Source organism: Psammomys obesus, unplaced genomic scaffold, assembly GCF_907164565.1.
Source record: "Psammomys obesus unplaced genomic scaffold, mPsaObe1.curated_primary_1811, whole genome shotgun sequence".
In the NCBI taxonomy this organism is placed as follows: Eukaryota; Metazoa; Chordata; class Mammalia; order Rodentia; family Muridae; genus Psammomys; species Psammomys obesus.
Window position 1 is genome coordinate 10,872,636 of NW_026585691.1, and position 15,635 is coordinate 10,888,270.

A 15,635-nucleotide genomic window follows, 5' to 3' on the forward strand; every position below is an offset into this window, starting at 1 on the left:
CTAGTTCAGGGGGCTTATTGAGTAGAGGCTGACTGGAATTCCATTGAGAGGTTACACAGCTAGAATGGTGTCAACGCTGTCCATCTCTGACCTGCTGTACCTGGAATTCCATCCCATAGTATTACCACTGCTCCTTCCGGATGATTGGTGAGGGCTGGCTGCTGTGCTGTGGGGAATATCAAGACGTTCTCGTCCTGGATGCTGGAACCCTGGCTGTGCTACACACCTTTTCCTCTTTGCGGTCCCCGGATTGGATGAAATGCATGTGCATTGTTCACTCTGTGAGAATTCAAGGTAACCCTGGGTGTCTCAGAATGCTAAGACTGGGCAGCAGCTAGTGAAATGCTCCTGGTATTGTCAAGCCAGTGTGTGAACACTGTTGGCATTCACCGTGTCCTGGAGACAGCTCTGGAGGCCATGTTAGGAGAAACCCATATCCCCTCGACCAGACCAGTGGGTCAAGTTATTAGGAAGCCAGCAGGAGGCGAAGACAAGTGAGAGAATGTGTTTCTGTGACCCAGTTCTCAGTTCTGCTTGCTGAGAGAAACAGACAGTTGGAGTGTTTTTGACCTGCTTTTCTTTTCCTCTCCTCTCCTCTCCTCTCCCCTCTCCTCTCCTCTCCTCCTCTTCCCTCCCCTTTTCCCCTCCCCTCCCCTTCCCTTCCCTTCTCTTCCTTTCCCTCTTTCCTCTCCTTCTCCCCAGCTCCTTGCCCTTTCCATTCTCTTTCCTTTTTTTTCTCTGTATCTCTCTCTGTATGTGTGTGTGTGTGTGTGTGTGTGTGTGTGTGTGTGTGTGTGTGTGTGAGTGCGTGTGTGTGGCAGCAGGACACTTTTTCTGGACATACCACTGAAATTTAGTTTCCATAGTGGGTAAAGTGGAAATTGGTTCTACATTTCCATCTGAGTAAAGTCTAACAGGTGCCACAGCTCTTCTTTTAGCTGTACTCTGCACAAACACGGGGTTAGAACAAGAAATGAAATCATTCTCTTAATCTAACAAAAATCAAAGCTAACTATTTCCTGCTGCCCCAGCCCTGTGCAATTCTTGCGTGACTGTGAGGTAACAGTGACAACAGCCAGGTCCACCGGCTGACAGCTCATATGTGACCTTCCTTCTTTTCATAGAAGATTCTCTCTTGGTTGTATCTGTAACCGGCGAGCTCAAAGTATGGGACCTCTCCTCATCCATCAACAGCATTCAGGTGGGCTTGGAAACCACTTTTTTTCCCCATTATTTCAATGACTATTTATTGAAAATTTCGAAACATGAGGATGATGCATGTTCACAGTTGAAGGTTTAAATGATATGTTTCCAGGCAGTTGAATTGCATCCTTCCAACTATGACTCCATGCATGATGTAAATAGATTTATTTATATACACACAGGGAGGAGTAGGGAAAGGAAAAGATTGTAATTTTAATTTTAAAAAATGGTGGTAGACACTGTTCTATTCCTTTCCCTAGGACTTTTGTATGGTACAGAAGCTGTAACAGACAAATGTGTAGAAGGCTCACTGTCCTGGGAGGCCGGCATACCCACCTGCTTCCCAGCATCCATTAGAGTCAAAGTCACAGACAAAGGGGGAAACACAGTATGTGTGTTAGGCTGCTCTACACAGTCTGGGGAAATTTCTCCAATCGAAATCTAGGATCCTAGATATCATGTTGCTAGTCGCTCTTTAGAAACACCCTCCCCACCTAGCACGATCAGAAGTTTACAGAAGGTTTTGTTGTGCTGTGTTGGCTATGCTTGTCTCTTTTCAAAGCACCTCCTGTCCTGTTTCCTTTTGGTTGTAGTCCTTAAGCCGCTTCAGGGTTGGTTTGTCATTGTTGTTTTTGATTTTTACCGTTTTATGCCCCTCCCCTTTCTGCTCTGTCTGAAAGCCAGTAACTTTATGTTTTCAATGCTCATCATGGTTCCTGGTAGAATGGTTTTTGGTTGACTATCAATAATAAGTCCTTGAATCTTAGGCAATTTTCTGCTCACTTTTTTTTTTTTACAAAGTAATATTTAGATCAAAACACTAAAAAGGAACCTTGGATACTTCCCATGTATAATACAGGAAGGACCTGTGTCAAACATTTGAGAAGGAACATGTCTTCTGTTTATGTGTACATTTCCTTGAATTTGTATTCAATTTTTGTTTTCTTTTGGAAGGAAAAGCAAGATGTCTATGAGAAAGAATCGAAATTTCTTGATTCTTTGAACTGCCAGACGATACGATTTTGTACATACACAGAGAGACTCCTGTTGGTGGTATTTTCTAAATGTTGGAAGGTATGAAAAGTGCCAGTGGTGTACAAATGCAATGTTTTTGTTGTTGTTGTTGTTGTTGAGTCAAACAATGGTAACACAATTTAAATATTGGAAAAAAACTCCTTCAAGTAGTAATATGAAGACATGAAATGATTACCCTTTTATGTCTGTTATGTTTTATGCCTGTTATTATTTTGTGTAACACTGCTTTGCTCCCTAAGATATTGTATGTGGACCATTAAATTCTACTTTTATTGATCACAAATCATAATCATGATGAAAATAATTTCTGAGGGCTGGAGAAATGGCTCAGGGGTGAAGAGCACTGGCTGTTCTTGTAGAGGACCGGGTTCTGTTCCCGGCACCGCCTACACGACAGCTCATAAATCCCTTTCCAAGAGATCTGATGTTCTCTTCTGGTCTCTTCAGGAACTCATGCACCATGATGCATACATGTTTTATTTTAGACACATAAAATAAAACAAACCGGATTATTAAAAAAAAAGAAATGACTCTCCAGATTATTTTCAAAAACAATGTCTGCATTTTACTTTTAGAAAGCTAATAGTTATCACCTATATGGGTGGATCATATTTCTGGATTTTTTAAATCTTATATCTCTACCATGTTTTTAGGGAACATTCCTTCTTTTCTTGTGAATATATTCAGTGATTCCTCTGAGAGTGAAATAAAGCGAAGTTATGCTCCAATGGCATCTTTATTTTCTTTAACGTTTCCCATAACTGCTATCAGAGGTCTATCTGACTCGGGTCACACCTATATGTTGTTACCAAAGGTTAAAGTGCGCAAGCCGGCTATGAATTTCTGCTACACAAACATCTTATTTATATGGAATTTCTAAGTGCTTTGCTGGGACTACTCATGGGCAAAGAATAAGACTATTTTAAAATGCAGAATTTGGGCTTCCATGCTTAACAGATACATTGTGGAATGAGCTAGCCAGAGACCTTTATCCACTGCAGCCTATCTTAGGATAAATGTGAAAGAGTAAGTCTTAGTGAAATATTAGGAAATTACAAAATAGTGCCTTCATTCGTGTGTACAGTATGTTTCTTTTTAATACTCAACAGGCTGTAGCATTAATACCATCGTCTCCATAGTCTTGAAAAGCACACTTCACTGCTGTTCCTACGGACAGGCTTCCTTTTCAGCCTTTATTAATGTGCATCCGCACTGTCTTGCAGGTTTATGACTATTGTGACTTTTCCCTTCTGTGGACTGAAGTTAGTAGAGACGGGCAGTTCTTTGCCGGCGGAGAGGTGCTTGCTGCTCACAGGATCCTTGTTTGGACAGAAGATGGTCACAGTTTTATCTATCAGCTGCTGAACAGGTGGGCTCAGATGGGCGCAGCGTCTAGAACATTCAGGTAGAAAATGAACTTGGGGAGGTTTATTATGGAAAAGCCTCTGCATGGAGTCCCTGATCAAAACCCAGAACAAAACAACTTTGGCACTGGAAGATTTACTCTGGGCTTGCAAGGCGCTCTGCCTTTGTACAGCACAGCGGGGGCTGAAGGCATGAGATTAGCCATGTAGAACTTGTACAGCTGGTGCGGGGCTTTCAAAAGTCACTCGTAATTATTAGCCCAACAATTTCTAACTAGAGTTTAGAAATTCGAATGGTGCCATCCGGCTTTTGAAAGTAGAAGCCGGGAGAGAGCAAATAAAGGACGTTAAATTTCTAAATTTTGCTTCTGTTTCTCCTCACGCAGTGGGCTTTCCAAATGCATATGCCCCCCCGATGGAGGAGTTCTTAAGGAGACCATCTACCCTCACTTACTATGCTCCACTTCTGTGGAGGAAAATAAGGTAAGACAAGAAAAGCAGCCTCAAACTGGCTTCTTGCTTTGTAATACACCCAGCCTGGCAAAAATGAAATCAAGGCATCAGATCAAGTTGTTAATGAGAAAATCAACTTCGAGTGTTAATGGCTCCCGAGGAGAAAAATGTCACCCTTAAGAACTGTTAGTTGATACAACAATGCCTATTCACTGTAGGGAAATTACGAGTGTGGAAGAAAATAAAGAAGATATTAAAATTCTGATTTCACCACCACAAATATTGACTGCTTGCCTACTGTAGCAGGGAATGTTTCAATTGTTGAAAAATTGTCTGAATAGTATGGTTAACGCTTCCATTTCCTTTACCTAGATGTACCAATTATTGGCATTTTATTGTATGGATTCACTCATGCATGTGCACACATATGTCCCATGTTTTTGCTTTGGTCTGTTCCATGGCACATTCTCAACATTTTGATATACCTATTCCAATTCTAAAACTTTATGAAATGATTTTTATATTAAAAAAAAAACTTGACTATACATCCAGATCATTTTCATGTGTACTTAGCTATTCTTATGAGAACTATCCTTCTTCAAACAAGTGTAATTAAGGTTTCTGGAAGATGGTTGAGAATATAATTGTGAGCTTCCTACTTGGCTTAACTATACCTTTGACAGTTAACCACATCTGAAATCTAAGTAACTGTTTTGTCCCAGGGATGTTCTTCAAAATGATTTTTAACCCATAGAATCGGTCATCAGTTAATCACCCAAAAAGGTACTTTATAAAGAGGAGGAGCTTTGCCTCAGTGACACACCAAACATAAAATGATGCTTCTATGTACAGAATGATGCTTTGCTTAATTAGGCGGCAGAGCTCTCGGAAGCCCACAGCCATGATGCCCCTTTAATGTTTTCCTGCAAAAACGTGGTTAAATCCTCTCAGCCAAAACTAAGAACCCCAGGTGCTGATAGAATTACAGCCTGCATCAGGGGACATTTCTAAAATCCTTCACGGGCAGTAACGAAGCCTTATCACAAAGAAGTGTTGTGGCTCACTTAGAAAGGCATGTTTTATTATTCCGAAGAGCCTGCTGTTTGCTCCCTTTTGGTGTCACGGTGAAGTTTTACCAAGAGTTTTCCACAGAAACCAAGCATCACTCAGGAATTTCTACCCCAACAAACAAATATCAGAGCTATATAAAGCCATGGTTTCAAAATTGGGAAGTTGGGGCTGGAAAGATAGCTCAGCAGTTAAGAACACAGGTCGCTTTCTAGAGGACCTGGGGTCAATTCCCTGCACCCACATGGTGGCTCATAACCATTTGTAGCTCCAGTTCTAGAGGACTTGATGTTTTCTTCTGGTGTTCATAGGCTCTACACACACACACACACACACACACACACACACACACACACGCACGTAAACATTTATACACATTAAATTCAATAAGTTTTTTAAAAATGGAAAGCAATCTAGCCTTCTCTCTCCAAGTATGAACACAAAAAGATTCATTTTCTAATGATTCTTCTTTAGTTATCCATATTTCTCTGCCCCTTGCCAAATATTTTAAGTGTAAGAAGTATTCAGAAGCTAGTGAACTATAAATAGAATAATCTAATTTTAGGAATTTGATCATAGTAAGCCTAGAAAAAGGCATTCTGGCACCACACAGCATTGACTAGAGTCAGTGTTTGGAGCCCTACCATGAATTTACATCTGCGGTTTAAGCATCATTGAGCGTTTCCATTGGTTCCCACTGTGAGCCTATCTGCTAGTGGGTTTGTGCGTCTCCGAGAGTAGGGCCCTGACACTCTGCAAGTCTCAGCTGACATGGAAGAAGGCTTCAAATCCAAGGTGGGCATGTGTATACAAACTAAGGATGAAGATGGTGGTGATAGCTAACATATATTTCAACATTATCGTTTACAAATTATATAAGGTACCTCATGACTTCGGCTGCCACCGGGAGGCCATTTTGAAACTGACATTTGGAGAGATTAAGTCCAAGCAAGGTTTCAAATTTGGATGGTTTAATCTTATTATGGGGTTGATTCTGAGTTCTTAGAGTCAACAGTTGGTCAATAGTTCTGGAAAAGAATGCCAAGGACTGCATGAATGTTATTTTAACTGACTAACAGAACTGAAGCAAGTGAGAAAGTCTAGGCACCTTTGGTGAGAAGTATCATTATGAACACATGGGATTTTGATTCAGAATTCTTAGATTTAAGGCCCATTACTGTCTCGATTACCATGGGTCACTCAAGCCCTTTCTTTTGCTTTCTTCATATATAAGTTGAAGATCATGATAGCACAAACTCATAACATTGAGGTAGGTTTTTTTTTTTTAATTGATGAGATTTTTTTAAAAGCTAAATATGTGCCTACCCCTCATTGGTAATGCTTTCATGAAGAGATGTGTGCAGCATACACACAACACCAAGGTTAGGTATTTGTGTCAAATCTCTGAAGTTTAGCCAGTGATCTCATTTCTAATTTTTAATAGTTTACTTATTTTTACTTTATAACGCTTGGTTGGTCTTTTGCCTGTACATGTATCTGTGTGAGGTTGTCGGATCACCTGGAACTGAATCTACAGACAGTTGTAAGCTGCCATGTGGGTGATGGGAATTGAACCTTGGTCCTCTGAAAGAGCAGCCAATATTCTGAAGTGTTGAGCCATCTCTCCAGCCCCAAAGATTTTTTGTTTTGTTTTGCTTTAGGTTTTTGTTTTTGTCTTGTTTTGTTTTTGATGGTGGTGGTGGTGGTGGTTTTATTCAAGACAGAGTTTTCCTGTGTAACAGAACCCTGGCTGTCCTAGACTCACTTTGTAGACCAAGCTGGCCATGAACTCACAGAGATCCACCAGCCTCTACCTCGAGAGAGCTGGGATTAAAGGCACGTGCCACCATTTTAAATTTTTAATGGAGACTATTGTTTTCTTCTACCTTAAATCACAAATTATTTCATTTCATTAAACTTAAAAAATTTGGAACAGTGGCAAGTTGTTTGAAACAGTTTAATTCAGTTGTGAAGTCTTACTTCTCTCTTCCCTGTGGTCAGAACATTAGTTACCATTTTACCTGTGCCAAGTTCATGTTTTATTCTTCAGAGCCTGCATTTCGTCATGGGCTACATGAATGAACGGAAGGAGCCCTTTTACAAGGTACTTTTCTCTGGAGAAGTCTCAGGAAGAATTACTTTGTGGCATATTCCAGATGTCCCCATATCTAAGTTTGATGGTTCCCCTAGAGGTAAGACAGTTTTGTTCCCCACAACCCCATCATTTTCTAATATGGTGTCTCATTAGGTAGACCAAGATAGCCCTTGAACTCATACTCATAGAGATCTGCCTGCTTCTGCCTCCCAAGTATTGGTATTAAAGATGTTCTTCACTATGCCTAGCTTGCCACTTTGCATTCTTGTATTTTTATGTGTTTTTAATCATGTGTATGTATTTGTTATGAATATGTGTACATTAGTGCAAGTTCCCACAGAAGCCGATGCTGTGTGGTCCTCTTTGGAGCTGGGGTTAGAGGAGGGTGTGAGCTAGTCAGTGTGGCTGCTGTGGACTGAACCTCTGTCCTTTAGAAGAGCAATACATGCTCTTAACTGACGATCCATCTCTCTAGCCCCAACAGTTTAATTTTTAATATGATTTTCTGAAAACCAACTTGTGACAGACCATTGTACGTTAGATGCTGTGATGACTCAAGACTGACAACGTGACAGGGCTGAGGATCACTGAGGAGACAAAAGCCTCTGGGTGTGTCTGTGGAGAGTTTATAGACCAGGGTAGCTGAAGTGGGAAGAAGGACCTCAGATGTAGGCAGCTCAAGTCCAAGGGCTGATTTCTAGACTAAAGTAAAAAGAGAGAGAGAGGACACTGAGCATCAGCTTTGCTGCCTAAGTGTGAGCATCTCTTTCTTTGTGGCCTAAGAGCCGATGCAATGTGAATGCTGCCAGGTGTGGGTGCTGCCAGGAGCTCCCGCAGCCACAGCTGTGCTCTTGAACTCAGAGCCAAAATAAACCCTTCCTTCTTTAAGGTTCTGCTGTCAGACATTCTGTCAAACAACCAGGGGTGTAAAGATAAAAACAGATATAGAACATAATTCAGGTGACCTTTGGCTGAGCATCCCAAGGGATCTAGATCACTGTTCTGAATGTGACTGAACCCATTCACCAGGTTCACACTTCTGAAGAAGAGATGATATCTTTGCCATAGTTTGCATATCTACTGAGAGTAAACAAATAGATGTTTCCCTGTGCATGTGTTCCTTTCAGAAATACCTATAACCACCACCTGGACTCTTCAGGATAACTTCGATAAGCATCAAACGGTGTCACAGAGCATCACAGACCATTTCTCTGGGTCCAGGGATGAGGTGGGAATGGCAGCAACCATCACCTCATCCGAGTACATTCCAAATCTTGATAAACTCATCTGCGGCTGTGAGGACGGAACCATTTTCATCACCAAAGCTCTGAATGCTGCCAAGGCAGGACTTCTAGAAGGGGGCTCTTTATTGAAAGGTGACTGATTTTTTTTTTCTATCTACTTATCTAATTTATCTAAATTTCCACAAGTCATACAAAAAAAAAAAATGACACAGAAGCCTCAGACCTTTGCTGACACTTGCAAATAAATCTGTGTTGAATATTTACATGGGTTTTGTGAAGACTCAAGCAGAGAGCTGCCCTGTCCCACCAGAAGCTTTTTTCCTCTCTCTATTTTCCACTTAGCTTTCACCAAAGGTCACTGTGAATAATAGTTTCACTATTCTTCTTGAAATTATGTGTGTTCATACCTGCATGTGTATGTGTGCATGTGTGAGCGCACACACACACACACACACACACACACACACACACACACACCAGCACACTGTGTACAATATTTTAATTATGCTACTAAAATAGATGCTTTGCCGAGTTAATATTAAATAGATATCAGTAAAATATTTCTGGTGGTCATTCTTCATGAGCTCATCTTAAATGACAAATACCAATTAAAATTTGAGTTGAAAACCTTTCTGATAACTGCTGTTCAGTTTTTTCAGACTTTAGTTACTCTGGAAGATTCAGAATCGACTATCCTTGAGTGGCTACATCAATATTACTTTGTGATTTTGATTTTGGAAATTAAGCTATTTAAATGGTTCCATAAAGGCATTATCTCAGTATATACATGAGTATCTAATAATGACCTGTGAAATTATAAGTGTTCTCCCAAATATTGACCATCTTTTACAGTTTTAAACATTTAAGTCTTTCCCAGTAAGGAATAAGATAGTTTCTTCCTGTGTTTGTTTATATTTTCTTGTTAATTAAGTCTGGGTTCTTACTCATCTCTCTACATCGAGACAACACCTGATAAACAAGTGTCATTATACAATGAGTTGTCATATAAGGAGGGGGAAATGGGGGGAGGAATGGAGATTTTAGGATATATAGCAAAAATCGTATGCCTGTGGGGTTTTGTTTTTGTTTTTTGTTTTGTTTTGAGAGGCATCATACACTTTAGATAAGCTACTGTGAAACCCCCTACAGGAATTTCTGTTTTCTTTCCCTGCAGTGCTGGGGATCAAACCTAGGGCCTTGCACATTCTAAGTTTTATGCTTTATTTGGTTTTGTTTTTACATCACCTTTCAAATACACCATTTTCTAGTCCTCGTTCTTACTTTCTCCACACTTCGGCTACTCACTGAGTGTGGGCGACCTATGATTCTGTGCTTGACAACACAGGAGTAAGTGGCAAGGAAGCCAGAAGAGATGATAAGCAGGTTAATAGCTGCCATTAAAAGACAGAGACAACGGTGACGGTAGACATTTTAATCTAGGCCGATTTAACCTAATATCGAGAAAATAAACAGAAACCTGTACTTGTCTGATTGCTTCTGAACTGGCATTCTTTACAGCTTGCTAAGGCCAGAACACAAAACAAAACAAAAAGGCACATCTTTGAGATTCCATTTCAGTCTGAATAAAGAGACTGGCAAATGCTCTTCTGCAAGTTGGAGAATAACGTGGATAGCAATGAAGAGAGCATCTGGGGCTAGTGGCAAGGGGATCAGTTTACCAGTGGGCCTCAGTCCCAGTCCAGATCAAGTTTGACAGGCCAGGTGCCCAGGTGCCCACATGCTTCCCAGATGCCAGGCTGAGAATATATTCTTTTCAACCAACAGTCTGTCCTAAGTAAGGGCAGTTGTTATCACCTGTGTCTGAGAGAGGGAGGGAGAATCCATGAGTCAGAAGAAGGGATCAATGCATCCACATCTGTGGTGGCATATGTAGGAAGTGACTGATCCACAGGTAAAGGGGAAGCTTCCATGAGCAGCAGAGTTTAAACATTGTGCCAAGCCTTTGACCCAAGGAGTTGGATGACCTATTCAAGCCAGAGATACATTATCTGTAAACAGCGAAAAAGAGATAGAACTTGATAACTTCAAACATTTTTTTTTTTTTTTTTGTAGCAAAACATCCTGTGACATTTGCTTTTCTTTCCTGTTCAATTTAACTTGGCTGCTCATGAGAGGAGGGAGTATGTGACTGCTACTCCCATGTTATAGAATGTTGACAGCCATCTGCAAACAGGAGACTTGAACCACCAAGCTCTCTGTCTCATTCAAAGCTTGGTCTAGCTTCTGATGAGGCGGTTTGCTTCTTGAGAGGGCCCGTGAAGGCTGCTCGAGAATTTTCTTAGCCAACTGTGAGCAAATGTTAAAAATGTGAGAACTTAGAATTACCTGAAAAATAATTTTGTGCTGTTTGGTGTCTGACCACTTTCCAGATTCCCCCTGTCATACCCTTCTCAGAGGTCATCAGCAGAGCGTGACTTCATTACTTTACCCTCACAGTCTTGCTTCAAAATTGGACCAAAGTTGGATGGTGTCTGGGGACCGAGGCTCCTGCGTGATTCTGTGGGACATTTTTACTGAAGAAATTCTGCACACATTCTTTTTGGAAGCTGGTCCAGTAACAAGACTTTTGATGTCACCAGAGAACTTGAAAGTAAGTGAACCTAAAGAGTCAAACACAACACACAAAGTAAAAAGCGAATAGCAGCAAAAACCTACATTCCCATAAGCAATCAAACAAAACAAAACGAGAAACGTTCACCTTCCGTCTGCCCGCGGTTAGTTAGCTGCTTCTGCCAAGCTTGCTTTTAACTTTTCAGTATCAATTTTAATTTCATTCTAGCACACTACACAAACAATGCTTCTAAAGAAAACATTGGATCACTGAAAGCTTTATTAAAATCATCCTCATTGCACACATTTTTTTTTCCTCCCTAGTTCTGTGTTAATTTTTAGTACGGAATTTTAAAATAAATCCAAAGATTATGCAAAAACAAGTCAAAGATGGTGGGAATATACAAATTAAAATGTAGCTTTTATTTCCTTAATCAATACTGAGTGAGCATTTGATAAATATTGAATTTATGAACACCTAGTCTACAGTCTACCTTGTTGGAGAAAAGACATAGTGATAGTTCCTGTCTTATGAGATGTCAGGTTAAATCCAGTTCGCAAAAAGCTGAGGTCTTAGTTAAAATGTGAACTAAATTTTGGGGGGGAAAGTATGTGGCAAGGTGTTTGGTAAGTTAGATTGGCTTATAAAATTATGTTCATATAGTGTAAAGTTGGAGAAATTGACACTGTGTTTTGGTGGGAAGACATGAAGAAATATAGTTCTTGACCACAAAGGATTAAAGTAAACTGTGAACCGCTGTTCCAGAAACTTCCATGCGAGCATTTGGGATGCTGTGGAAGGCATATTAATCCTGGGTCTGTCTCCAGCTCCTCTTTCAATTCTTTTCTCTTTTCTGCCCCAGAACAGAACTGCAGCTCTGCCTCACTCTCGCTCTCTTTTCCTCCTGCCCTGCTTGCAGGTGAAGCAGCTGTTAGTGTCAGAAGCCATTCAGAACAAGTCAGGTAAAGCAGGGCTTTCTGGAGAGAGTGCAGTGGCCATCAGCACGGGGGGGGCGGGGGGGGCTCCACAGAGCTTAGGCCATGAATTCAGAAACATCGTTCCCACCCACAAGAGCACATTATTCTGCAACTCTCCTCCTTCTCTTTTCCTGTGAGCTATTTCATATTCTAGCTTTCAAGGGTTTAGAAAGCAGTGTTGGATTGACCTGGCATGGGTCATATGTGTGCTCACTCACGGCCATATGATTTGTATTCTTGTGATTTTGTGTGTGTATCTGTGTATATGTGGTGTGTCTGCATGCGTGTGTACTGGGTTTGTGTATATGGTGTGGTGTGTGTGTGTGTGTGCTTGGGTGTATGTGGGGTGTGCGCCTGTGTATGTATGTATGTGCCTCTGTTTGCATGTCTGTGTGTGTGTGTGTGTGTGTGTGTGTGTGTGTGTTTGTGCATGTGTGTGTTTTCTCGATCTCATGGAGCTGTACATTCTAGAAGCTTTGGAGTATACCTGTCCTCTACAAGGTAGGATGTCTGGAGATATTTTACATCTGACTCATCCTGAAGTCTAGGTTCCATATGTATCACAGCTGTCATTTCGTGTGTGTGTGTGTTTTCCCTCTTTAGGATTTTTTTAGGCTCCTTGGAATTGAGAAAGAAAACTTGCTGTCTGATGCCCCACGGAGCGATGAGCCATCAGTGCCTGAGCTGTGGCTCTGGACGGCTCAGCAGCCCCCGTGTGGTACTGAGGACTGAGTTTTGGGCTGTGTACATCTGGGCACATGTCTTTGACTACTGTGTCCCCAGATCATTTAGTGACTGTTTAATTTTTTTTTTTTTTTCATTTTATCAGTTGGTTGCCCAGGTTGGGTGGGGAGGGTGACCACCGACGACTTTGACAAATGTCTTCAGGACTGCTGTCCTGTGAACCTCCTCATGTCCTTGTGTTCTTGAGGGAGCACCTTCAGCGGGAATCATCTAATGCTGGCCTCTTTTAGATTATGTCTACACCGAGTTTCCTGTTTGGATTAGAATCTGTGGAGCTCTGGGAACCGCACCAAATCACATTTTGAGGCTTTAAGTGGGAAGTCTCGGCTCTCAATACCCTTGGGTCTAAGTTTGTGTCCACAAATAGCTTCTTTTTGTGGTGACAAATGGGTTCTGGGGTTTATTGTGTTCTGCGCAGTTTCCGACATCAGCACTGCTGCCTGCATTTGCTGAGTGGTAGGAACACTTCACTGTCTTGCAAGAGGATCTGGCTGCTCCTTTCTCTTTCACTCTCCCTCCTGACCTTCCTGGCAGGTTGGTGAGTGTACACCACTCTGCTCAGTCTCTACAGCTGATCTGTGAGTGCCCCATGAAGAAGTTCTGTGCCATGCAGAAACACACTCTCCATAAAAAGCTTGTAAACAGGACAGAACAGTGTGGGGAGATTTAACTCCCTTGGGCAAGCTACATGGGACTTTTCACTTATGTAAGCCTGTTGTGTTCCTACAGCTAAGCAACGGCCAGATACTCTGCTGTGTGTGCGGGGACCACTCCGTGGCTCTCCTTCACCTGGAAGGGAGACGGTGCCTCCTGCGAGCCCGGAAGCACCTTTTCCCTGTGAGGACAATCAGATGGCACCCAGTTGAGAACTTCCTAATTGTTGGGTGTGCAGATGACTCTGCCTACATCTGGGAAATTGAAACAGGTAAGCAGAAAGGTTATCCCTGTTTATCCTTTGTCCGTCTGTGGTGTGCAAGCATTTGTCTAGAAGGGGGGTTCTGTAACTCACACAGCGATGACCTCAGTTGTTTTCCCTTTTGGTTGGGCTACATTTATAGCTCCAGTGGAAGTGTGGGAAATAAAACACAGTGGCCTAAGTCAGATCCTGACTAGCTGATGATTAGCTGACAGGGCAATGCTCAGGAATGAGCCAGATATTTCTGGAAGCTATAAATAAAAACATAAGTTATCTACTTTAATTATTAACAAGAGAGAAATTTAGTGTCCTACTGGTCTCAAATTATCATTAAATTCTGCCTTCTTCAGCATAGTCACCAACTCAGCAACATTTTGAGCTAATTGATGATCAGTAATAATGGAATATAATTAATTATAAAAACTCCAAAAAAACTTGAGTCAGGGAAACTGAAGACTAAGTAGTTCGACTGAACTTTTTGATGTTGTAACCACAGAGATTGTATGTTTTGAACATTGAGGGACTTTTTTTTCTTTTTCTTTTTCAAGTTTGATTAGATGTCTGAAGATAGAATAATACATTTCAGAGAGTTCTGGGAACATACCAAATAAGGGAAGTGTAATTACTGAATATGAGTTAGAGGGGATCTCTTGGGAGTGTGTTCCACAGACTCTACTGAACAGTTTTTATTGATTAAACAGTGGTGGTTTTGTGTTGGGTGTTGTTTACAGACTGGCTAGTTCCTAATATAGTTTTGGCTTATACTTTGCCAATGTAATTGCAGTTTTCTCTCCATTTGACTGTCGTGGGCTATTGATGGTTATTCGTGCCCTGGAGTTTCAGGTGCTGCCTGACACTGCCCTGCAAGGGGACCACATTTAACAGCTTTGGCAGCTTTGATGTTCATTGTCTCATTTGACTCTCACAACTTGTGGGGTAGAGAGGAGAGATCCTCATCATCATTGTATTGATGGGGCATGCTACCGCCTGCTACAGAAATACACAGAGCTGAGAAGTGGGAGCCAGTTCCAGGTCCTTCGCAACACTTCACATGGTTTATCCCAAACTATGGTCATTTGATTTTATTACTTTTTGTTTTTAGTTTATGTGTGTTGTGCCTATGCATACGCTTGTGCATCGTGTATGTCTAGTACCTGACGAGGCCAGAAGAGGGCATCGGGTTCCCAGGGACTGGAGTTAGAGTTGTACACCACCACATGGTGCTAGAACTTGAAATCAGATCATCTGCAAGAGCAGGCAGTGCTCCTAGTTACTGAGCCGTATTCTCAGCTCGAATCAGGAAACAACTTTAAATCTTTGTGTAAGCTATGGATCTGAGTGATAGTTGAATATAGTGGATAGAAGAGACTGGGAAGATTGCCTCTAGGACCTTTTAGGGAAACTTATCAACACATGGGCAAGGCACATGGCTTGTCTGCAAAATGGTTCCCTTGTCTGTGGAGTAGATGTAGTCATATAGGATTAAATCAGGAAATATCTCTCATCGGAAAACGACAGCGAATCATTACTAATATTAGCTAAACCACCACCAGCACCACCCGCACCACCACCATCATCATCAAAGACTCTAGCACATCTTCACTCCTGTTATGAAGCCCTTTCCTGTAGAACACAAGTGCTTACTCACGTTTGCAGCTGCATATTTAAGTGTAGATACTTGGTGACCAGATGATAGAATCGAGAACAAATGAAAAGCCATGTGGCCCCTCACAAAGGTTCATCGTCCTGCTAGTCCACCTCACTATCAAAACATACATGCTATAAACGCTCTCTCCCTACTGCTCTGCACGTTTCCATGTCAGTAAACAGATGCCCGCGTTATATTTCAATCACAGTTCTAGCAGGAAACAGGATTTGACTCATATTTGTCAAATGATGAAAAATTCACGAATGGGGTATTTGCAAGTATGTGGTGAGGGAGCAGGCTGGGAATGAGGGGATGA

At 41.5% G+C, this 15,635-nt stretch overlaps 1 protein-coding gene across 1 annotated transcript in view; it reads left to right on the forward strand.

Annotated features, from left to right (window-relative positions):
- The window catches only part of Wdr72 (WD repeat domain 72), a 171,803-nt gene that overhangs the window by 34,570 nt on the left and 121,598 nt on the right, over positions 1-15,635 (forward strand). Inside the window, exons 5-13 of the mRNA XM_055598804.1 lie at positions 120-294; positions 1,125-1,201; positions 2,158-2,277; positions 3,462-3,607; positions 3,989-4,085; positions 7,174-7,315; positions 8,346-8,594; positions 10,853-11,073; positions 13,485-13,680. Of these exons, the coding sequence (XP_055454779.1) occupies positions 120-294; positions 1,125-1,201; positions 2,158-2,277; positions 3,462-3,607; positions 3,989-4,085; positions 7,174-7,315; positions 8,346-8,594; positions 10,853-11,073; positions 13,485-13,680 (1,423 nt within the window). The remainder of the gene's footprint in view (positions 1-119; positions 295-1,124; positions 1,202-2,157; positions 2,278-3,461; positions 3,608-3,988; positions 4,086-7,173; positions 7,316-8,345; positions 8,595-10,852; positions 11,074-13,484; positions 13,681-15,635) is intronic.